Source organism: Botrytis porri, assembly GCF_014898465.1.
Source record: "Botrytis porri strain MUCL 3234 chromosome Unknown BPOR_016, whole genome shotgun sequence".
Lineage (NCBI taxonomy): Eukaryota > Fungi > Ascomycota > Leotiomycetes > Helotiales > Sclerotiniaceae > Botrytis > Botrytis porri.
The window spans coordinates 1,103,824-1,126,105 of record NW_024066090.1 but is presented as its reverse complement, the minus strand read 5'-3'; the positions used below and the strand labels follow the sequence as shown (position 1 = coordinate 1,126,105).

The 22,282-nt window shown below is 40.6% G+C and overlaps 7 protein-coding genes across 7 annotated transcripts; 3 read left to right on the top strand and 4 right to left on the bottom strand.

Annotated features, from left to right (window-relative positions):
• Positions 1 to 363: 363 nt before the first annotated feature.
• Positions 364 to 1,611, top strand: EAF01_010530 (uncharacterized protein; the record flags this gene model as incomplete). The annotated part of the gene is made up of 2 exons (XM_038918787.1): positions 364 to 1,506; positions 1,567 to 1,611. The coding sequence occupies 2 exons, from the start codon at positions 364 to 366 to the stop codon at positions 1,609 to 1,611; spliced, it is 1,188 nt and encodes a 395-aa protein (XP_038766012.1).
• An 894-nt stretch (positions 1,612 to 2,505) lies between these two features.
• On the top strand, positions 2,506 to 3,910 carry EAF01_010529 (uncharacterized protein; the record flags this gene model as incomplete). Its single annotated transcript, XM_038918786.1, has 2 exons — positions 2,506 to 2,956; positions 3,030 to 3,910. 2 exons carry the CDS (start codon positions 2,506 to 2,508, stop codon positions 3,908 to 3,910), a joined length of 1,332 nt encoding a protein of 443 aa, XP_038766011.1.
• A 969-nt stretch (positions 3,911 to 4,879) lies between these two features.
• EAF01_010528 (uncharacterized protein) lies at positions 4,880 to 5,845 on the bottom strand (the record flags this gene model as incomplete). Its single annotated transcript, XM_038918785.1, has 1 exon — positions 4,880 to 5,845. The coding sequence occupies one exon, from the start codon at positions 5,843 to 5,845 to the stop codon at positions 4,880 to 4,882; it is 966 nt and encodes a 321-aa protein (XP_038766010.1).
• Positions 5,846 to 7,916: 2,071 nt separating this feature from the next.
• Positions 7,917 to 10,402, top strand: EAF01_010527 (uncharacterized protein; the record flags this gene model as incomplete). Its single annotated transcript, XM_038918784.1, has 5 exons — positions 7,917 to 8,059; positions 8,113 to 8,177; positions 8,233 to 8,238; positions 8,324 to 8,574; positions 8,624 to 10,402. The coding sequence occupies 5 exons, from the start codon at positions 7,917 to 7,919 to the stop codon at positions 10,400 to 10,402; spliced, it is 2,244 nt and encodes a 747-aa protein (XP_038766009.1).
• Positions 10,403 to 10,908: 506 nt separating this feature from the next.
• On the bottom strand, positions 10,909 to 14,352 carry EAF01_010526 (uncharacterized protein; the record flags this gene model as incomplete). The annotated part of the gene is made up of 3 exons (XM_038918783.1): positions 10,909 to 11,258; positions 11,309 to 12,035; positions 14,287 to 14,352. The coding sequence occupies 3 exons, from the start codon at positions 14,350 to 14,352 to the stop codon at positions 10,909 to 10,911; spliced, it is 1,143 nt and encodes a 380-aa protein (XP_038766008.1).
• A 2,415-nt stretch (positions 14,353 to 16,767) lies between these two features.
• On the bottom strand, positions 16,768 to 18,332 carry EAF01_010525 (uncharacterized protein; the record flags this gene model as incomplete). The annotated part of the gene is made up of 5 exons (XM_038918782.1): positions 16,768 to 16,955; positions 17,008 to 17,125; positions 17,178 to 17,663; positions 17,719 to 17,796; positions 17,850 to 18,332. 5 exons carry the CDS (start codon positions 18,330 to 18,332, stop codon positions 16,768 to 16,770), a joined length of 1,353 nt encoding a protein of 450 aa, XP_038766007.1.
• Positions 18,333 to 20,339: 2,007 nt separating this feature from the next.
• EAF01_010524 (uncharacterized protein) lies at positions 20,340 to 22,257 on the bottom strand (the record flags this gene model as incomplete). Its single annotated transcript, XM_038918781.1, has 7 exons — positions 20,340 to 20,701; positions 20,755 to 21,157; positions 21,203 to 21,298; positions 21,351 to 21,643; positions 21,710 to 21,827; positions 21,888 to 21,983; positions 22,036 to 22,257. 7 exons carry the CDS (start codon positions 22,255 to 22,257, stop codon positions 20,340 to 20,342), a joined length of 1,590 nt encoding a protein of 529 aa, XP_038766006.1.
• Positions 22,258 to 22,282: the final 25 nt, after the last annotated feature.

Below are 22,282 nucleotides of genomic sequence, written 5' to 3'. Positions count from 1 at the left end.
TTAATGTTGTCGGTCATTATTTGATATCTGATATTCGATTGGTAATCATTTATGAATTCCTAGCAACATTATGCTTCATGCTCACTCAGCCTTTGGTCAGCCTTCTTGAAATTTAGTATAATTGATAACCTGTGCCCCCATAATTTTAATATTTATCATTGATTATAGGACCCGACCTCGGGGTATCGGAACTTTTTATAACTTATCACTCACTTTGTCCATTAATCACACAATTAATCAATATTCCAACTTCAAATATACACCAACAATTAAAAGAGAAGCAGTAATAATCATACCTTGATTTTGTTAATCATCTACTCTTGATGAGGATTACTGTCTGCTAAATCAGATTTAATATCTAAAATGCCGGACCTCAACGCAACCTCATCCTCTACTCGTCCTCAACAATGGAGCCATACCCCTCATGAATCATCGGATGAAGTCCCCTCTCTCCCACCCTTCTATTCACCTCGCCCAATACCAGTCTCCCGCGCAATATCAGAACTCGACTTAAATCATCTCGACGTTTCTAATCTCTCTCTCACTCATCGTGATGATAGGTCCTCGCAGCTTTCCGATCACAACGAATCACTACCCGATCTCGTCTCCCCAGCCTTTACACCACCGTCCACACCCGGCACATCCACACCTTCATCTCTCGCAAATCGTCCTGCGAGATCAGTACCTGTAGACTCGAGTACATCAGCTGGAGGGTGTGGTTCAAGGAAACCAAAACTACTAGAGAGACTACCAGAGGTCAATTGTGTAGTTCGCGCACGAATTCCTACAACTACCGGAACGGAAATGTTTCTGCACCTATACCAAAACGATGAGGATAATAAAGAGCATTTGGCCATAGTATTCGGTAACAAAATACGAAGTCAAAGCTTGGATGCCATACGAGAAGGAGAGACAGAAATGGACAGGCTGATACGTGGGGCATATACGGGAAGATTATTCCCAGGTCGCACTACAAGTAGCATGCCGCCATCGGCCACGGATCGAGAAAAGCAAGAAGAGAAGGCTGAGGCGCCACTGGTTAGAATTCATTCGGAGTGTTACACGGGAGAGACTGTGTGGTCTGCAAGATGCGATTGCGGTGAGCAATTGGATGAAGCTGCAAGATTAATGTCTTTACCCAACTCGTTCGGACAAGCCGCGGGTGGGATTATAATCTATTTGCGACAAGAGGGAAGAGGTATTGGCTTAGGAGAGAAACTGAAGGCATACAATTTACAGGATTTGGGATCTGATACTGTGGAAGCAAATTTACTTCTGAGACATCCGGCAGATGCTAGGAGTTATGGATTGGCTACTGCTATGTTGAAAGATTTAGGGGTTGAGGAAATCAAACTTTTGACGAACAATCCGGATAAGATACGAGCAGTCGAGGGGCCAAATCGGGAAGTGGTGGTAAAAGAGAGAGTCGCCATGGTTCCTTTGGCTTGGAGTGGAAAGACTGGTGGAATTCGCAGTCAGGAGGTAGGTGGGTATCTAAAAACTAAGGTATGTTATACTCCGAAGCGTATGCGCAATGGGATTTGGTCTAATATGCGTACCTTGTAGATTGAGAAGATGGGACACATGCTTCAAATGAATGAAGCATCATGATAAGTGAATTTTGAGATATCAATACCATCTTCCGACGAAATGTGGAAACCACAAAAATCATCCCTCCTCGAGCGGCACGAGATTCGGATTTGCAATGGGCTTTGGGCTACCCATCGAGCTGAACATTACGGCGGTGTAAATTGGCGTTTATTGGTAATTGACTTGGGATACATGGAACGCATCATGCACTGAAAGGTTTAAACTATTTTATTTATATGTCATGTGTATCCTATCTCTTTCAAGGACTAGATATGAAGACATTATTGGATCAAATATAGAAAGGATTTTCACTTCAAATATTCAAATTATCTATGATATCTTGTAGATGACACTTTGTGCTGACGTCAAGCGAAAAACCCCTTTTACGTTCGTTTCCCTTTTTTCATTCTGATTCCAGTCAATTCATTATACACAGAAGTTATTCGGTACAACAATATCATCCGAGGCAAAGTTGGCCACCGAAAGACTCTCGAGAAACTTCCATTACTAGTGATAGTGGAGAAAACCCACAGGCTAGTTCCAAATGTTATCACCAAAAGCCGAAGAGTTAAATAAATTCCGCTCCAACCTTCATGTGGCCCTTTCACCGTCATTTTCAAGGCATTTACTAGGAATGCCCCTCGCATTTCTTTTCTTGATTGGTCAGATACTTTCATGACGTCTAAATGTAATCGAGAAAATGCTCCATACTATTAGAAATCCAAATCTGATTTCAAATATACACGATTCGAAATGTACACGATTTTGTATCCACTTGAGCTCCGGCACTACTATTTTCGAGAGCGATGCTGGGAAGTGATATAAGCAAGTCCCCCAAAAGACTTGATGAGTATTTTTGCCCAAATTACCTTATTTAGTACTTCTTAAGTACTATCAGCATAAAATATTAGCAAGATGTCTATCAGATACGAATCATCTAGTTCTGACGCTTCTCCTCTCGGAAAGCCTCTCAAATACGAATTTTCCGGCAAAGTCGCACGAAATCGATTTTTGAAGGGGGCCATGACTGAACGTCAATCATCATGGGACCCAAAGGACTTCAAATCTAGAGGAATTCCATCCACAAACCTCGTCAATGTCTACAAGAGATGGGGTGAGGGAGAATACGGACAGATCTTGACGGGAAATGTCATGATTGAATATGATCATTTGGAAGCTATGGGCAACCCAATTATTCCATTAGAAGCTCCATTCGAAGGAGAACGATTCGAAAGATTCTCGGCTATGGCAAAGGCAGGAAAAGCTCATGGAAGTTTGATGGTTGCACAGGTCAGTCATCCTGGACGCCAGGTCGAGAACAGGGTTCAACCAAATCCTATCTCTGCCAGTGATGTTCAGTTAGAAGGTGCGTTTCTTTACTTTTCCCAATGTTGTCTGACATACTGGTCGAGTTTTTGCTAACACGAATGATTATACAGGAAACCCTATGGGATTGTCCTTTAATAAGCCACGTCCAGCTACCCAAGAAGATATCGACAGTATAGTCGACAAGTTCGCTCACGCAGCAGAATACCTTGAGAAAGCCGGTTTTGATGGTATTCAACTCCACGGTGCACACGGTTACCTCCTCGCACAGTTCCTCTCCAAGACTACAAACAAGAGAACCGACAAATATGGTGGCTCGCTCGAGAACAGATTCCGTATCATTCAAGAAATTGTAGATGAAATCCACAAGAGGGTAAAGCCAGATTTCATTGTTGGTATCAAGATGAACAGTGTGGAGTTCCAAGAAGATGGATTCACACCTGAAGATGCTAAGGCTGCTTGCCAGGCACTCGAAGGTGCACGATTTGATTACGTCGAACTTTCCGGTGGAACATACCAGGAAACTGCTTTTGTTCACAAGCGCGAGTCAACCAAGAAGAGAGAGAACTTCTTCATTGAATTCGCAGAGGAGATTGTCAAGCCTCTGACTAAGACTAAGACATATGTTACCGGTGGATTCAAGACTGTTGGTGCTATGGTTGCCGCATTGGATACCGTTGATGGTGTCGGTATTGCACGACCTGCAGCTCAAGAGTTTAGACTTCCAAAGGATATCTTGGAGGGAAGAGTTACTGGTGCTAAGAAGATGGCTGTGGATGAAAATGATTTCTTGTTCACTAACATTGCGGCCGGTACCCAAATGAGACAAGTTGGAAAGGATCAAGAGCCTATTGATTTGAGCATTGAAAAGAATGTAGAGATTTTCAAGAAAGAGATGGGTTTTTGGGGTGCAAAGATGGCTGCTGATAAAGAGTGTAAAGAGTATGGGTTCATTGATTGGACTCAGGAGGCTCAACCATACGGAGTTTGCTGAGCGATTAATATTTGTATTACTAAGTAGATATATGAGATAAATTAGAGTCATAAGACATAGATTTTAGAATTTACACGACTCAAGATAAAGTAACAATAGATCCACCGAATGATTTCTTGCTTTTTGTAATTCGCTATCAGATTCCTGTGCCAACGTTATAGACTTCGTAGGCGTTATAATTATTTCCTACCCTCAGAGTATCCCTGTCATCATACTTGATATTGATCAATTTGTATGATCATACGGCATCTAATATCTATCGAATTACTTTGGAGACATTCCAATACCAGATAGCGCACAAATGTGGTAGAACCAAGACAAAAACAATGTACTCTGAGCAGATGCATCTGACTGGATTCAAACTTCAATCATATGGTGTCCCCAATCTCTCATCAACTTGCGAGATTCCTTCGGCTCATCTATGGAGGGTTAATGTACATGTTGGCTAACTAAGTGTTCGAAATGATCTTGATCCCTCGGAATTGGTTGCCTTTCAGAACTATGCCCATATTTCGTACCATCTTAGCCTCATGCTTGACTGGCAAGGTAAATGCTGACTTCCTAACCAAATATATCCATCCCGTCTCACACTCAACCATCCACTGCTGTTAGTGGTATGTCCCCTTGATCAAATGTATTTCATTACTTGAGGGAAAATTGTTCGTTCTGTGCGATAGCCTCATGCTTTGCATCTCCCATAAATTCACACATAATCCGTAACTTGCCAGACTTCCTTTGAACCATGCCTACATAACAAATTTGAGATGGCTTATGTGGCTTGCTGCAGCGAGTCCTACAACAGTGTTTTTCCTACTTAAGGGAACTATGCATATTCTAAGAGATAGTGTTTCTCACCGGAGATTTCATGCCTCACTTCCCCCCTTTGTTGAACAACTCCGAATTCTTTAGATGAATCTGTGCATTTTGAATTTCCTTTTTAAATCGAAGTCTTCTCAGTTCAGCCTTGCTTCAATGTGGAATATTAGAGCTTGATCTCAGATTTCGGGTATCATCGCCGTTTTCTGGAGTTCCCTTCGTAGACTGTTTTTCGGGAGCGATGGAAACAAACGAGGATGAAGGTTGTTTCGATATTCCTTCAAGCGCTTTAGAAAATATGCATTTCTGACCCACCAGCACTGGATCGTCCCATTTCTTCATCGGATCTGCGTCGTAATGCTTGCGCCATAAACTTAAACTCACAGCAGTGCCCAAGTGAAGACCTTCGGTTCCTGCAAATTCACGCGCGACATCGTCCTTTGTTCTTTCCGCGTTCGACATTCCCATGTCTTTACAATATCCTAATGGCAAGTGGACTTTGAATTTTTCCTTTCCCACGTTCTTCATAACAGTTTGGACTTCCTCGTTTGGAAACTTGCCGAATTCCTTTATGAAATAATCACGAAGTAGGTGAACCACCGATCTTCTGCGGAAACTCGCCATAATCAAGAAATTTGCCTTAGTTGCTTCCTTGCATACAATCTGCTCCCCTCGGATAGATCCTTTTGGGTATACATGCTCAACTAGACCAGAGACTCTAGGTTCCTCGGAAACAAAAAAGTGCTGTGTTGGACCGACGGGAAATTCTGGTGGTCCTTTCGCACAAAAGTCATTGATTGTATCTTTGTACATCTTTATATAAAAATCGCGGTCGGGTAAGGGATCTATAAGTGTAAATCGGGTATCCGGAAAACCTCCCCATCCATGAAAATATTTTTTCTTGAGTTGATTACGAAAATCTGTTGCTTCATTGCTCATATCAAGAGTTAGAACTAGTCGAGAGCTTTGTTTCTGGAAGTGATGGGCCCATGCTGCCTCATTACGAGGACGCCTCTTAGGTCCGGTTATTGCGAAAGTTATAAGAGAGGAAGGATCTTCCTTTCGAATGATTCGGCGTCCTCGAGGAAGCAAATTTTGTACTCTTCCTAGTTTTGACATTGATCCAATTCTGTGGAAGCAATCGCAACTTCTGTTTGTTGTTGATGAGATGGATCTAGAGAAAGAGAATTTTTTTGCCAGGTCGCACTCCAAAATTGGCATTAAATCACGTGATCATGATACTCACCCCATCTCAACCCATGATTCACACAATTCATAATTGCCATATTTGTAGTGATGAAACATAACATGTAATCTTGCTAGAGAAAAAGAAGGACGAAAAGTTGCTTTCAACATCACACAGTAACTTCTCATTTCTTGATACCTAGATCAATTATTCTTAGTCTAATCATCGCTTTTCCGACGAGCGAAGCGACTCTTTCAAGTGGTTCATTAGCATGTGGGCTATAATATCATGAGTCAGTTCATTTTGTATACAAAATTCGTCTGTGTATAACCGTATACTTTCTTTATTTACAAATAGAATTTCATGAAAATTTAACATATAAACTTTAATTATATTAGTATCATGAAAATCTAATTATTTTTAGAAAATTCGAATTATTATAATAGTTATTAAAGAAATGACTTTTTTATAATAAAAACTATAACAAGATTTGCTTTTTTCAAATATAATAAGAATATTAAATTCTAAAATAATTTTTTAAAATAATATTATCTCATTATTATTTAATTTATTTTATTTTTTTCGAGAACAATTATTAGTTTTTAAAATCTAATTATCAAAAAATCCTGAATTTGATATATTTTTAAAGTAGCTCATATAATAATATAACTCATATACTAATGAACTACGTTTTGATATATTCATATAAATATAATAATTATATACAGCAATAACTGAATTTAAATGTGGGTTAAATGAGAATAATGTAAAACAAATATATTGAAATCTAAAAGTTTCTAACAGAGATATTTAATTCAAGTTTTTTATACTAAACTCTATATATACCTTTAAATTTTCTATAGTATACAACAATCATCAAAGATATATGTATAGTCTAGTGTGGACTCTTATATGGACCTTCATAGAGCTCTACAGTCTAAGCCTTCAAAGAGACAAGGAAACCTTATGAATAGTGAATGGTCAGCTAGATGTTACGGGAGCTGCCTCTAGGGTCACGTGGAAGTGTCTAGAGATCTCTCGAGGTGGTTTAGACTAGACTTCAAGTAGGAATTCAATAAGGTTGTAACTGGTTGCAATTCTCGTAACTATAGTATGAAACTAATGATTGATCTTGAGCACGAAGCTCTACATTGTAATGAAACCCATTCCCTTATATAGACCTTCGTTCCTTGTTGTCCCATTGATCCCATCGTGTCCCACCAGGTGGGAGCAGTGGGATCCAGTGGGAATCTCTAATCCCGTGACTTTCTGATCAGGTGACTCGGTATGTTGGATGTCGTCGTAACACTAGAATACTAAAATGACTGGAAGCTTACGCGCTTGATGAAGCTTGAATCTTGATCGCGACTTGCTAGCGACTTTCTTACTAAAGGATTAAGCAAAGTGTCTACACATGAATTTGAGAGCCAGACTTCAAATTTGGTATCATACACTGCTCTGGCTGTAGATTAATCGGTCCATTGGTGTCTAAAACACTCCACAGAGTACAGACTACAAACAAAGCAGGGGCAGCGTAAGGTTATTCAATTTTTGACAATTTTTGACACTTTGCACCATATCACCACGAGTTACAACTGGTGAGCCAGCTGGTAAGCAGTACCTATCATAGTATCATCTCAAAATTTCCAGGGGCAAGTCCTCAACATTCAGGGACTTGACTACTCTGCAACATGCTACTTTCGGCTATAAGATTTCGCGGATTGATCTAGTTCTTTGTCGTCCATAAGGTTAAATAATTAAATCAGATCAGCTCAGCTCATTCATTGGAACTGCAGTTCTTTCTCAGAATCGCTTTCTACAGTTCTACAGAGTAGAATCAGCCCCGTCCGTCCACTGATTTCTACTAGGATATACACTAGATAGTTAGTGGGACCAAAGTTTGTTTACATCACCATCAATAACAACAACAAAACAAAACAAAACAAAAACAATCTTTAGGCGATTTGTAGCAATCCTCCAATATTGGGAGTGGTAGTAGCAGCAATGGAAGAAAGGGAACTTGGTGACAGGGATAGCAGTAATGACTATGAACTTATGAGAAGGGATGAGGAAGAAGCATTAGAAATAATTCCGATTGGCCCGGAGAATGGAAGATGGAGACGAAAATGGCATTTCATGAATCCTTGGTATGTATACCCTCTTGAGATTTGTCTGAATAGGGCTAAATTGAACAATACAGGATTTGGATGGGCTTTAGTATTTGGTCTATACTCACGACGAGGAGGCTTCTGATCGCGGATTTTCGTAAGACTTTGTACTCAACCCTTTCTACTCGAACCATGCTGATAGCCTTTTTTAGGCTACCGTGAGTTGTGTTCCTCCATGGTTCAACTCCCCCTTTTGGATCGGGAAAGCTACTCTTCTCAATCAAATGACTTACTCGTGCTTAGCAATTTGTTTTCTGGTATTATTGCAAATCGCCGCATACTTTGGCTTGGGCGTTTTCGCGGTCTTGACAAGTTTTGTCGACTACTTCACGAGCGTCCCGGATTTAAACCCAAGTCGCGTTCCGTCATTTCTGCAAGGTCTTTTCGTTCTAACTAGATACTGCCTCACGGTATTCATTTCGATGGTTGCTTTAATATACAATGCGGAAGCGATCATGCTTTTCAACAACTTGGCTGTATTTGCTACATTGTTAGTACGTAGACTCTCTATTCTCCTGTTCGCGTTTTCTGACACTCCAACAGATACTCACATATGCGTTCGATGCTTTACTGTTCAGTCTAGCATATGGCTTACGATTGCTTTCTCGTGACCAAGGCTTTGACAGATCTATCGTCGTTTGGGCTATCGGCATCCTTTGCCTTGCCTCCGCGATTGTTTACAATGACTATCGACTCAATATCGAAGCATTTCAGTTTGCCATACTTGGTATGTTTCTTGTCAGTCTGGCAAGGACGATAGCAGCGATTGGATATCAAGTACCATCTCCCAGAAATCCTTCTTATGGAGCCTCACTCTATTTTATGCTTTGGGGTGGATTACCTCCATGTTTGCTCGTCACCATTCTCGCTGCGCACAGATATGAAGACTTCGGGGAGGCATTCTCGATTCTTCGGACTTGGGGACTCCTAAACTTCATGAAGAATCTGACCCCCGGAGCATTGACTCATGTTCTTTGGAATACTCCTTTACGATCTACATTAGCACTTTCTATCAGTTCGAAGTCACCCTATGAATCCACCGAAAAAAATGTTCCCGACGCAATTGATGCGACAGTCCACCTATCTTTAGGACTAATGCTCATGAGTACATTCAAGGAAGAAAACACAATGAATGGATTCCAAATCTTTGTGTTCATGCTTATCTACCTGATTAGCCTTGGGCCAAAAGAAATAGGCCTCTACATTCCCAAATTCGTGAATTTTGTCTACACTATACGACGAAAATCTGGAACACCAGCTCGGAATGTTTACCCAATATGGCATAAACCCATATTACTCTGGACCACCACCATTTTATTCACCGTTCTAAGTTCGATGGGAATACTTTATTGGATGGATACAATCTCTATCCACCACGACCAGAAATTCTGGACAGTCCCCAAGTCTCCATCTCTGGATACAATTTACAGAGCGGCAACAAAAAATCGTCTACAACTTGTAATCGCTCATTCAGCTGGTGAATCAATTCCTGCAATTAAAGGAATAGTAACAGGAATCTTGAGCTCACAGCCTACTATTATAGCTCATAGGCCAAATGTTTTAATCTATACGAAAGATCCATCCGAAGAAATTGTAAAGAAAATTCGAGCCGAAGTGGGTTTTGGGGATATATATCCTCTTCCAAATATTGGAGGTCCATCTGGTGTTTTTCTTCATCATATATTGAAGAGTTGGGATAATTTACCTACGCAAACTCTTTTCATCACCACGTCTCAACATACGATCGATGATTTTGATCTTATTGGTCGCCGATTATTCGATTATTACGACCCCGCTCAGCTACCACCAGGAGCAGAGAACTCAGATATATTGACTGGATTCCTCAACTTGGGAGAACTGGAAACATGTGATTGTTATGGATGCTATGATAAAAGTGGCTGGAATGATACATTTAGACTCATCCCGAGTATGTGGTCTGCATCTCGTCCTGTTGGAAAGGACGAGACGCCTTATAGATGCCAGAAAGCGATCTTAACTCATGGAAACAATTTCATTGCTTCAGCGGCTCGCATTCGGGGAATTGGGAAAGACATCTGGGAAACTCTGGATGATGCCCTTTCAAACCCTTCGCTAAGTAGGGGCTGGGCTCATGATAGATTGAAGTTAGGCCCTGAGGGAAGAAATACGAAATTATTTGGCGAGAAGGATAGCTTGGAGAGACCGCATTTAGGATATACTGTTGAGAGATTATGGGGAATCTTGCTGGGATGTTCAAACCAAAAAATTGCGTGGAGATGTCCTAACTTGTGGAAGGGGTGGAGGAGAGGTGGGAAGAAGGAGGACTGTGCTTGCAGAGATTGAGGTTGCAGAGAAAATATTGAGGGATGGGAAACTCAATGACATAATAATAAACTTACACTCCATGGTCCCTCAGTCGGAAGTGGCATTCGAAGCATCAAGTGTAAGTGTAAATTGTCAATTCACTTTCCTTTTTGGTTCGCCAAGCACAGGGAGTAAGTAGGTTCGTGAATCCGTACTCACTCTTATTCATCATACTTACCATGATTCGTAATATTATGATCACAATCAGTGTCTATGGTTTGAATCGAAGGGTTAGGTTCCATACTTCACGACTTAGGGGTCTACGTATCTCACTGTTGGTCTGCAGTAGAGTGAACAGGGTAGAATTATATACAAAGTATGACAAGGTGCGTGTGAAAAAGCCATACCTTCTCCCCTAATCAAACTTGGATTGAAGTGATGTACGCAAAAAGTTACTGCATGACAATAACGTATCACTTTTTGTAGACCCTTTCAAAGCTCAATCGTCACCTCTATCGGTCAATTAAACTTTGTTTTTACACCCTCTAGTAGATCGTTTGGTTAAAGGCATCGAAGACATAAATCCAAGAGTCGATAGATGCTTGGTCGTAAACACAGTCAAATGTGGTCTCAGAAGTCCAGAGTGGGCGAGTTGGCCACTTGCACAACAATTGAGCCTCACCATCGTATGATCCAAAGGTAACAGTGGAGTTCAAACGGTCTGGGACCTCGTTATCTTCGACCCAGCTAATCAAAGTGGCGAGAACATTGTTAGGCCATGGGCCCGGTTGGAGCAGGATTGGGCACCGAGTAGGGTTTACCCGGGTATACCCGGGTATTTTTTTAGGTATTCGGCCGGCTATATGCCTATTGGCAGGGTAAATACCCGGCAAGGCTAAAAACACCGGGTATGCCCATGCCTGGGTTGGAGAGAGTTGGTGTTACAGTGAGCAGCTCCTGGAATATAGAAGAAACGATAGAAGTCATCGAGCTTGGCGACAGACTCGTTATATCCGAAGCTTGGGTAAAGAGTAGTGCGGACAGAGTCATAGTAGTGGACAGAAGAGCCAGCTGGAACTGATGGATCAGATTCTCCGTGATAATGTAGGAGCTTAGCACCGTTGTCTGTGAAAGCGGAAATATCCGGCAAGGTAGTTTGAAGGGTGTCGTAATATTTGGCGAGTCCCTCTTCCATCCATTCGAACAAGATATCGTAATTAGCATTCTCGAGTGTGGTAAGACTGTCTTCATCGATTTGCTTAAGGAACTTGGCGACGAAAACTCTGCCGGTAGTTGGGATTTCGTAGGTGTAGGAGCCAGTAGTGTTGTCATACTCAGTAACAGCATCCTCAAGCTCAGCCCCATTTTGAAATGAGAGATATACGCGCTTGCCACTAGGAGTGAAGAGACCATCATAGATGGTTTGAGCAATAGCAATATCATGCTCGTTAATGGTAGCATTTTGGGCAGGGCTACTGGTGGTGGTAGAACCTGCATCTTGACGCTTGCTGAAACCGAAACCAAGAGAAGAGCTGGTCTCAGCAGCGCGTGCGTATGATTGGCCAGTGATAGAGGTTAAGTTGGAGTTGATCTTACAGAGATCAGAACGATTGATAACTCCGTAAGTACGCCCGTCCAATGGATCACATGCCTCAATGGTAGCGTTTACAATCTTTTCGAGAGCGCAATTGTTTGGGAAGTAGTTTTGAACAACTTCGGCTACAGAAGAAAAGAGATGCAAAACTTGTTAATGAAAATCATTAAAAATAGATTATAAACTTTTATTATAAATTTTCATTATTTATAATATAGAAAATTCAGAAAGATTAGAAAAATTTCAATCAATAAGTGTTTATAGAAGTATTTTCGAAATTATAGAGATTATTTTTCCTTATTTAAATTATATCTTTATAATTATTAATATTTTTTATATTTTTTATAATTTCTATATAGATTTAAGTTCAAAACTTTCAAAAAAAGTAATCAGTTTCTTTTTATTAATTATAGTTAAAAAGTTATTGAAGATTTAAAATTGATTTCAAATTTATATATAATTCCTATACAAATTGAAAAATCGATATTTTGAAGTTTCAGATCTCTACCCAGAAAAATCCTAAAAATCTAAAATTTTCAGAATAAACTTAAAATGATCTATATTATATATATATAAATTTTCGATAAATTATATTGTATTTTAATAAAGATATTAACAAGCTGAAAAAGTACTTTTTGATGTAAAAGGATGGCCCAAAACAGAGGTGGCCAGAAAGTAGGGCACTCGACTTATTTATTATAGAATCTCACATAATTCAAGGTTACTTGAATTCGAAGGGGATTCTTTCTTCAGGTTCTATATCTCAACTAGACTGCGCACAAATTATCTGTACCCGTGGTGTTACGACGGATAACAAGAACTACAGGATTAGCATCACGTGACCATAAAAGCCGACAATCGAAATCGACTTTCGACTTTCGACTTTCGAAACTCGACCATCGGCTTTCGACAATCGACTCAAGAGTTAACAGAGCAGGAAGGTCTATATAAGGGAACAGGATTTCATTACAATGTAGAGCTTCGTGCTCAAGAACAATCATTAGTTTCATTACTATAGTTACGAGAATTGCAACCAGTTACAACCTTATTGAATTCCTACTTGAAGTCTAGTCTAAACCACCTCGAGAGATCTCTAGACACTTCCACGTGACCCTAGAGGCAGCTCCCGTAACACGTGGATTATCTACAAATAATCTGCTTTATAGATTATCTATCAGAAATTCTACCCACTCCATAAATTATTTATCAAAACTTTAAAATTATTTATTTTATATAAATAATCTACAAATTATTTGTAAATAATTTATAAATATATAAATAAACAAATTATCTATAAATATATAGATTATTTGCAAATAATTTACAAATAATTTATAAATAATTTATGAATATATAAAATCTCTACTTTTTTCATTTAAAATATAAAACTATTTTTAGATTATTTTTTAATCTAAAAGTAATTTAAGCTTAGATTTATACTAATTTTTATATTAATTATAAAATTATATTAATATTATAAATAATTATATAATATATAAATAGATAGATATTTATAAGTAATTTGTATTTGTTTTACAGATTATCTATTCAGATTTTTGAATTATCCGCTTTACAGACGGATTATCTGCGGATTATCTATCAAGACTATTATCTGCTTTGTGGGTACCCGTTGCGTAGCCTAATCTCAACACAGTGTTTCCAAAGATTCTACTTCTATTCACTCTGAGTGTGGCTAATGCTATATAGCCTCTATTCCAAAAATAGACCTCATTCGCCGTCTTTGGAATATATGGGGGAATACACATAATGTGTTTCACTAAGGAGCAAACTCTTTGATTGCTAGAGCATCCTTATGTGGAACTAAGTTCGCCCCTTGCTATAGTGCCAGCATTTAGTCGAACTTAACTCATAGTTTGAGTTTTTTGGTTTGGAAAATTGAGGCCCTTTGTATCTCTAGAACGCTTTCTAGTCATCGTCCGTCTCATAGGCTCTGCTTTTCTTTCTGCACTCTTCATGTTAGATCCCTCTCTTACTTCCTGTTGTCTTCTCAAGGTTTTGATGTCTATTGAGTTACTTGGAGCTCACATTACTGATCCAGTCTTCTGCTTTCCATTCAGCACGTTTATCTGCTTCTTTCAACGAGAAGAATCATCTGGTTTATCAATACGGTAGGATAGTGTTACAGCGGGTGGCAATGGCAGTGATAATGTAAAGAAAGAATAGAAGAAGAGTCGACAGCAGTCTGATATTCGTCGATAATGATCATCAAACCCTAACATTTAGTGCTCCTATTTCCCCTCGGTAAGACGACAACAAGTACGTATCAAGTGGACTTAGTAATCTTTCAACAGAGAAGTCGTGTATGAACCAGTGCACCTTTCATGTAGTTTTCGACCTTGCCAATACTCTCAAAATCTAGATTGGACGACAACATTGCATAGTGGCACAGTTGAAAAGTAAATTGACCAGGAAATTATGATCCAAGAGTAAACCTAGGCTGAAGCTGGTGCTAATCCATTGGTACGAATTTAACATGGAAACTTTCACCATCAAAGATAGCGCCGCTATTTTAATATCAATCTCTCGACTCCCCTCTCTCCCGAAATCCCCGCAGGATATTCCCTGAATTTTACGTCCCCGCGTAAGTTTATTCAACGGCCCACAGATCCTGCAGTTGACAAGTACGCAACTCCACGGCTGACAAGACCAGGTCAGTAGTCTATAGTTTTCCATCTTATGGTATGTCCATCTTGCTTAGTAGTTGCCAAGACTCTGCCTGACCGAGTACCAGTATAAGAATGAACAGAAGAGAACGTGACGCAGTGGGTAATTGTATCTTTGGTCCAAAACTCAGGTCTTGAATTCGTCATCTACCCTGTGGGTTCTCATTGATGAGAAGTACATAAACTACGTTTAATCTTGAACAGGCAGCTGAAAATACAAACTGGCTCACCACTTCACCGCTTAAATACTCTCAATAAGATCCTAGAGGTCTTTTACTGAATGAAGGAATACCGCATATGGCAGAAAAAGGTTTCCTTCCGACTCCTGATTTCTTTGACCTACGAAACATTTTCATCTCACTATCAAATTCGACCTGACAGTCCATAATTACCGCAGCTTTAAAAGTATCCATGCGTCAATGTCGGCACTTTGAAAGCTCTCTTCGAACTTTACAACAGCAAGAAGAATCTAAGCATCAAGCACTACAGATGATAAAACACCCTTCAGCGATCTATCAAGACAGCCATTAAGTACCACCCGTATCCATCAGTCCCTTCGAAGCCCCTACGCAAGTATCTGGTACTTGACCGAAGTATATAATTCGCAATTAAAGGGGCACGCAAAGCTTTGACAGTAGGTGAGATCTCCAATCCAGATATAAGAGTTATAGAGGCAATGATTATGGAACTTACAATCAAGACAGGACGGATGCAGGTCAACACCAGGTGCAGCAACTATCACGAGCACAACTACTCAAATCCCGAAGAAAATCCAAAGCTCATCTCAGCAACTACCGACTACAATCAATAACACTCAAGAGCATCATGCCCCATCAACAGAAATACAGCGATAACAATGACCACAACTCACCGAAAATATTCACAGAAATAGATTCCTCTTGCACACTCGAATGCTTCGCAAAGCTGTGTTCCCTCGAGGTCCAAAGCTTTCTGGTTCCCATCTCCGGTTGAGCAGTCTCTACCAACCTGTTATGCCTGGTGCGCTATAACCTTCTCAAAAGCCAAATTCGAAGAAGACGTATGATTATTAACACCACTTTTTACTGAGAAGCAGGAAAGAGCGGACGAGACGTGGTGAAGCTGAGATTCGCAAAGTCTCTCACTAATCACCGCTCACAGCTCTCGCCATATCATCTCTAACATCAGCTCCAGCGCGATGAGGATACACATCTTATGTCATATTTAGTATCGAAGATCTTAATACTGAATAAGGTCTTCTCCCTTTCTTAAATCCAAACGAACAATGCCGACTCCTGGCGCACATCACTATTGTCGCACTCAACCATATCTCACATCTCAAGCTTCATACACGTATATCAAACACGCGAATTATGAGTATTGATCGAGACCCTTCTCAAATTTCTCAATTGTTCTTATGATATATATGCCATGCAGTAAAAATCCCAGGGTATCTATTCATCTATAGACGCCGCAAAACAACTCCATTTCTTCCCTTTGCCCACTAATATTTGTAGCTCGTCAAGAAAGATGAGATCATGCTCTATCAAAATCACCAACTTTGGGCTTGATTTCGTGTCAATCTTCATACGCTCGTTTCTCTCACGCAGCCCCAGCCGTCCTCTTCATTTATCCCGCTAATCGATCCACTCAATTTGGAATGGCCATACGTGTGCGCCAACGAGAGGCTGTAAAAGCGAACCTATTGCACTTGACATCGTCTGATTGCCATAGGTACATGTTGTCGGATAGTTTCCTGCCCGCCCTGTAGCCAAGAATAAACGCCTCAGACCCACATCACAATTTTTTCTGTGGCGATCTTGTTGATATTTTCCGGCAGAGGTTCGGTATATCAATCAATCGAGAAGATCCTAAGCAAGATCTGGCACTCGAACTCGTTGTCAATGTTATGCGTCAGAGGCTTGTGGAAATTCATTTTCGAATTAGAGGTTTGTTGGGCAATAGGTGACGGGCACAATTTTCAGCACCTCACTCAAATGTGATTCGAATTACCAAAGTGGGAAAAGTTTTGCTTTCCAGCCGTTGCAATTCCAGGTCAAATCCCAACCCCAAGCCCCAATCGTAGTTTCGTTCCCATTTCATGTCCACAATCATTCATGCTTTGAGATCGTTTCGTGAATGAATACTCAAGACAACGGGCTCATTACATCACCTCCTGCTCTTCCAGACGACTGTCTCTTGAATCTTTCTCTTACTCTCTCATATATGGGAACTTTGGGTTCTTGAATCTCGTAAAGTGGTTTATGTTCCTCGAAGATATCGTGTAAATCATCGTAATCAACATGGACGAAAGCTCTTTCAACATCCGCCAAACCTGTCTTGTTAGCATTTTCCGAAATTCATTTAATATAGCACATTGAACATACCCTCAAGCTTTCTTTGCAAAGTTTGGGAAACATCATGTGTGACTTTTAATGTTTCTTCTTGTCTCATAATTATATCGACTTCGACATAGTATTTTTCACCGGCAGAATACGCCCTCGCCTATATCAGGGGTTAGCCATAGCCAAAGATGAATAAAAAGTTGCCTCCTTACAGTATCGATCTTCAAAATTCTGGGGTCATGAGTAACAGAAACATATACGAGCTTGTTCAAAAGTTCTTGTGGAGCACTCTTTCCAACTAGAAGCCACATATGTTCGAAAGCAGTTGATGCCCATGAGAATAGGATCAAACATGCAATAGCAATAGCACCGGCGGGATCTAAGAACCAGACTTTTGCATACTTAGTACCCACGATGGACATAACCAATCCAAAGCTGTTAACCACAATGTCGTTTCGGTGATCTAACATGAAAATTGCACAAGTTGGATATCGCCGTAAGGTGAAACAGTATACGAATAGGACAGCCTTGGAAAAGATAGCGACACCGACGCACACTAGAGGAACCGTTTTCAGCGTTACGTTTCCCCTTGGACCATCTGCCAAACTACGAGCTGATTCGATTATCAATTCCACGGAAACGGTAGTCATAAGTGCACAGAATAGAATGATACCAACAGTCTCAACTCGTTTGCGACCCTAAGAGAATTGTGAGATGAGAATACTTCATAAACGATTGGATTGAATTACGCACGACGGGAAATTTTGTGATATTAGGTTTGGCGGCTATTCGGGAAGTGACCAACATCACAATGGAACTGACCAAATCCATCTGCATGTGGCATTAGACTTCATCCATAGCACAGAATCAACCTGAAAACTTACGAAAGCATCCGCAGCAGTGGCGAAAAGTGCAAGACTTCCGGTTGAGACAGCGGCGTAGACTTGTATGATGAACAGACAAAAGTTGACCGAGGAACTAGCATAGATAGCGAATTTAATCTTTCCACCATTTTGAACGGCATCTTCAAACTCCGCAGCTTCCTCGTCGTTACTCGCTAGGTATGCATCAATCAGAGCGTTTTGTCTATGGTAGAAATTCTTGATCTTCCTAACCTTCCATGTTCGTTTTTGATCCGGATGCTGTGTGCGAAGTGTGGCAATGCTTATGTCTTCCTTCTTAGAATTGAGGAGGGAATATGGATCAGCATTGTATGCAGTGTCGACGCTATCGTAAGACATGATAGGTGTAATGTTTGGCAGAGGAGATGCAGGAATTGTAGGAGTAGGAGAGAGCCCCGCAGAAGGGGATGTCATTGCATCGAGATTGTTGTCGCTAACAATGTTGGTATGAGTAGGAGATGCCATCTGCGAATGAGTGTAAGCCAGCTATCTTTGTCGTGCTTTCATCTCCAATTACCTTGATCGGAAGGTTCCTACCCACGAGACTTGATACCTTCTCGCGACAGACGGAAAAGGCCCCTGTAACAATTTCTCTGTACCACCTCGACGTGTAGCAGGGTAAGAAAAATAATGGTCTTTTCCTAGCTGTTGGAAACGACGCAAAACCCTCTAAATGTAAGGCGAGGTGAGACGTTGGAAAGATGAAGATGATTGGGAAAATACCACCAAACGAAGGCGAATTTTCGAGGGTGAATGGGCAGTGGTTCATTGAATCCTCATTTTAGCCGCTCAAATAGACTCGGGGTATACATTGTGGTTTTCATGGTCATGGATTCTCATGTAGTGTTCAAGCAATTGATTCTATGGTTCTCAATGGTTGCCGCCAAAAGAATTGTGTAAGGGGATCTAATCGCCAAGCTATATTTTAAGGGACCGTGATTAAGGTCGTGCCTAATTGTAGATCGATTATTGGCTCATGACTAATTAAGAGTTACCTGATCTGGATTAGATCGGATGAAAGACTTTACACCGCTTTTCTGAAAAGATCTGATAAGATTGGGATTCTGAATCAATACTGTCATTTGATTGGCGCGATAACAGAGTGGAGTGTACAGATCAACACTTTATGAAAAAGTTATGCAATCCCAGCCCATTCTTAGTCTCGGCAGAATACTTCCGACCATGCATGGACCCTTCCATGAAAATAAAAGCCGTAATTAACCTTATAATTAGTTCACATAAACTTTTACATAGGAATTTGAGTACGATCTGGGCTTTTTGACTGCACACGGCTACTCAAACATTACGAAGTACATCGAGAGTACCTACCCACTGGGTTGGGTCAGATCGTTGATCCTTTTGCTACGATTTGTTCGAAAAGTTTACATTCCATTCACATGTATGAGCATGTGCATAGCGCAAAGTCACGGATGTAACTACAAAGACGACGACGACAACAACAACAACAACGACGACGACAGCAACAACAACAACAACGACGACGACAACAACAACTATTTCTCTCTCTAGTATCAGCTCAAAATCTGCAAAAGAAGCACATTTGTTGAAGTCTCGCGTCTCGCGCTCTAAAACGAATGGCCTCAATCTGATTTGATACTCCAAGTTGAACTGCCTTCATATCTTATCAAGAGAAGCAACAGAAGTATCATTTTCGACGACAATTGCCCAACTCTACCTACCTATCTAGAAAGTCTTCTCAGAGGCTATAAGGCTATATATTCAGGTTGTTAGCTGAATCAGATCATCATGTCGTCTGATTAAGTGCACATAGCTTGGTGTTAGTTTCATCTTCTCGCATGCTCCAAATTTATGTTTGAAGAGCATGACATTTAAACAGACATCCACAGCGTTACCCCCAGATATTGGTTCAACGTCAGGTACTCGACTGGATTTATGTTCTAGAAACTTATGTGCGTTGTGCATACCGAGGTGTCTCAAGGACTCTAGGTAGATCATTACGACTTTCCTTATTTACTTTGACGCAGACGTTCTCAACCCTGATTGCGCGTTCGGGGCTAGATTAAATTCAAATCATAACAACCTCTCATGTTGTTAATAAGAAAATTCTCGGAATAGTTCCAAAACTGATGGTAGCACTCCAACTTCTACCTGGTGCGCTAGTAACGCATGAAAGTACAAGCTACGAGATGCGGGTGGTTTAGGGCTGTTGGCACGAGCTTTTATCGTGGGCTGCTTCGCGGCGACGTTATACAACTTTCTAAGTGCGATGCGAGTTTCGTAATTTTGCAGGCGCTGCATTGATCGATGCATCAGCTCTGTTCTAAAAACTTTGAGCCATTCACATATTTGCGTTCTGATTTTCGTATATTCGAATTTGTGTTCACAGTATTCGTGGTGCATGGAGACATAATTTATTACACTACTACTTCATTATACCACTTTCAATTCTTCTTCCTCAATTCAACTGTTTTTTTTTCACCAACCTTGATATCAATACTTAAATCTAAAGTCAAGTCTCTTGTTACCATCTTTCTCTCTTGCTACATTATCACTTTGATATTCTGCCTTCTCTTCATGGGTCATTCGATCCCAAACTCTTTCCTTTCTTTTATTCAATACAATCAAGTATTGTCTTTGCGCCACAAATGTTACAAGTGACAATGCACAAATGGATATAAGAACCTTATTTCCTTGCTTGTAATATGGCGCATCATATTTGCGATAGATTTGAGAGCCGATCAAGGATCCAACTTGGACAATAACGTTGTAAGTCGCTGCTGTGATAGCGCGCTTCTTGACGTCGAATGTATTTTCTGAAATCCAAGCGGAGACGATTGGATGGAAATAGGGGTCTTGGTTCAAATTAGTTGGTGGGGTAACATCACAATATAACTCAAGCACTTACATCCAGAAATCAATGTCACTAAAGACCATCTACCCCACTCCCTCCCGTCATCGGGGATTGTCAAGAGCGCCGTAAGTAACGGCAATATCCAAAATTCTCCGAAAATACAGTGAAACGTACGTTCGTCAAAAAAATCACTACTGTATGCAAGCGAAAGCATAGTGACGATTTGTATGGCAGCAGATGGAATAGTCAGCATGTTCGAATTGAAGGTAGTATATCCCAAGCGCTTCAATGTGAGTGTAATGTACGATTGAACAGGTGTCGCAGGAATGTATGCTACCAAGCCGATGAAGTAAAGACCCCACATGGAAGAGTCACTCCATGCCTCACGAATGTCTTTGAATGTGGCTGGTTCTCTCAATGCTGTAAGTCCCTTTGCTGGATCATCCCGAAGAATTCGCTATCTGGTCAGCATCGAAGCAATTTGTTGGACTTCAAAACTTACATTCACCATAATTACTTCCTCCCGCTCTGTATACCATGACTTGCGGCATAAAACGCTGGAAGTCTGCGTTGGCGATTGAGGTAGGTAAAAGTAGCTCTGTTCTTATTAGCCAGACACAAGACACTAATGAGAACAGGGCATGACTTACGATAAAACCGATCAAAAAAGTAAAGAGTCCTTCGATCAGGAACAAATAGAACCATCCTGGCTTACCACCTACTCCTCTCATTGTGAGGATACCAGCAGCAAGTAAAGCCGAGATTACTCTCGCGATGTTGAGTGTGGACCAAAAACAAGCGAGACGAACGGATAGTTCTTTTGACGTGTAGAAATATGTTGCGAAGAGAATAGTACCAGGAATGAAACCACCTTCACAAAGTCCAATGAGGGCACGAGTGATGTAGAAAGTTGTACGATCGTGCATCCAAGACTGGGTCCAGGCTAATATGGTAGTGTCAGTCATGTTATTTTCTCGATTCATGAGGCTTTCAGGTTTATTTAACTTACAGACGGTGCCCCAAAGCATCATCATGATGGGGAGAATGTGTTTGAATCCATAACGCTTTGTCAAGAACTGAACCGGGAATTCTGCCGTCATAAAACACAACAATTGAATCGTATTTCCCTACCAAGATGTAAGTACTTATACCAACACATTGAAACTAGGGGAGCTAAAGAAACTTACATTGTTATAGTCATCGGTAGTAAGCTTCAGGTCGCTCAGAATACCGTCCGCTGTAGCATTGGATAAATTTCCTCTATCAAGTTGTAATCCGAAGAACTGAATAGAAGGTCAATAATTAGGGTAATAATCAAGAGAGGAGACTTATTACCATGACGCAAATCCACACCAAAAGATACAGATCAGTCTTTCGTACCACTTTTCTTTCCTCTGCTTCTGTCCATGTAGCAGCTGGATCATATCGATGAGCTCCTTCATATAATTCATGAGGTGGAAGTGCATCTGCCAATGCCTCACGACCGACATGGGTCACAGATATTTGTGATTTAGTGTCTGAAACCACCTTTCTTGATGTGTCTTTACTATCGTCCATATCGTCAATTGAAAGAAAATCGAGC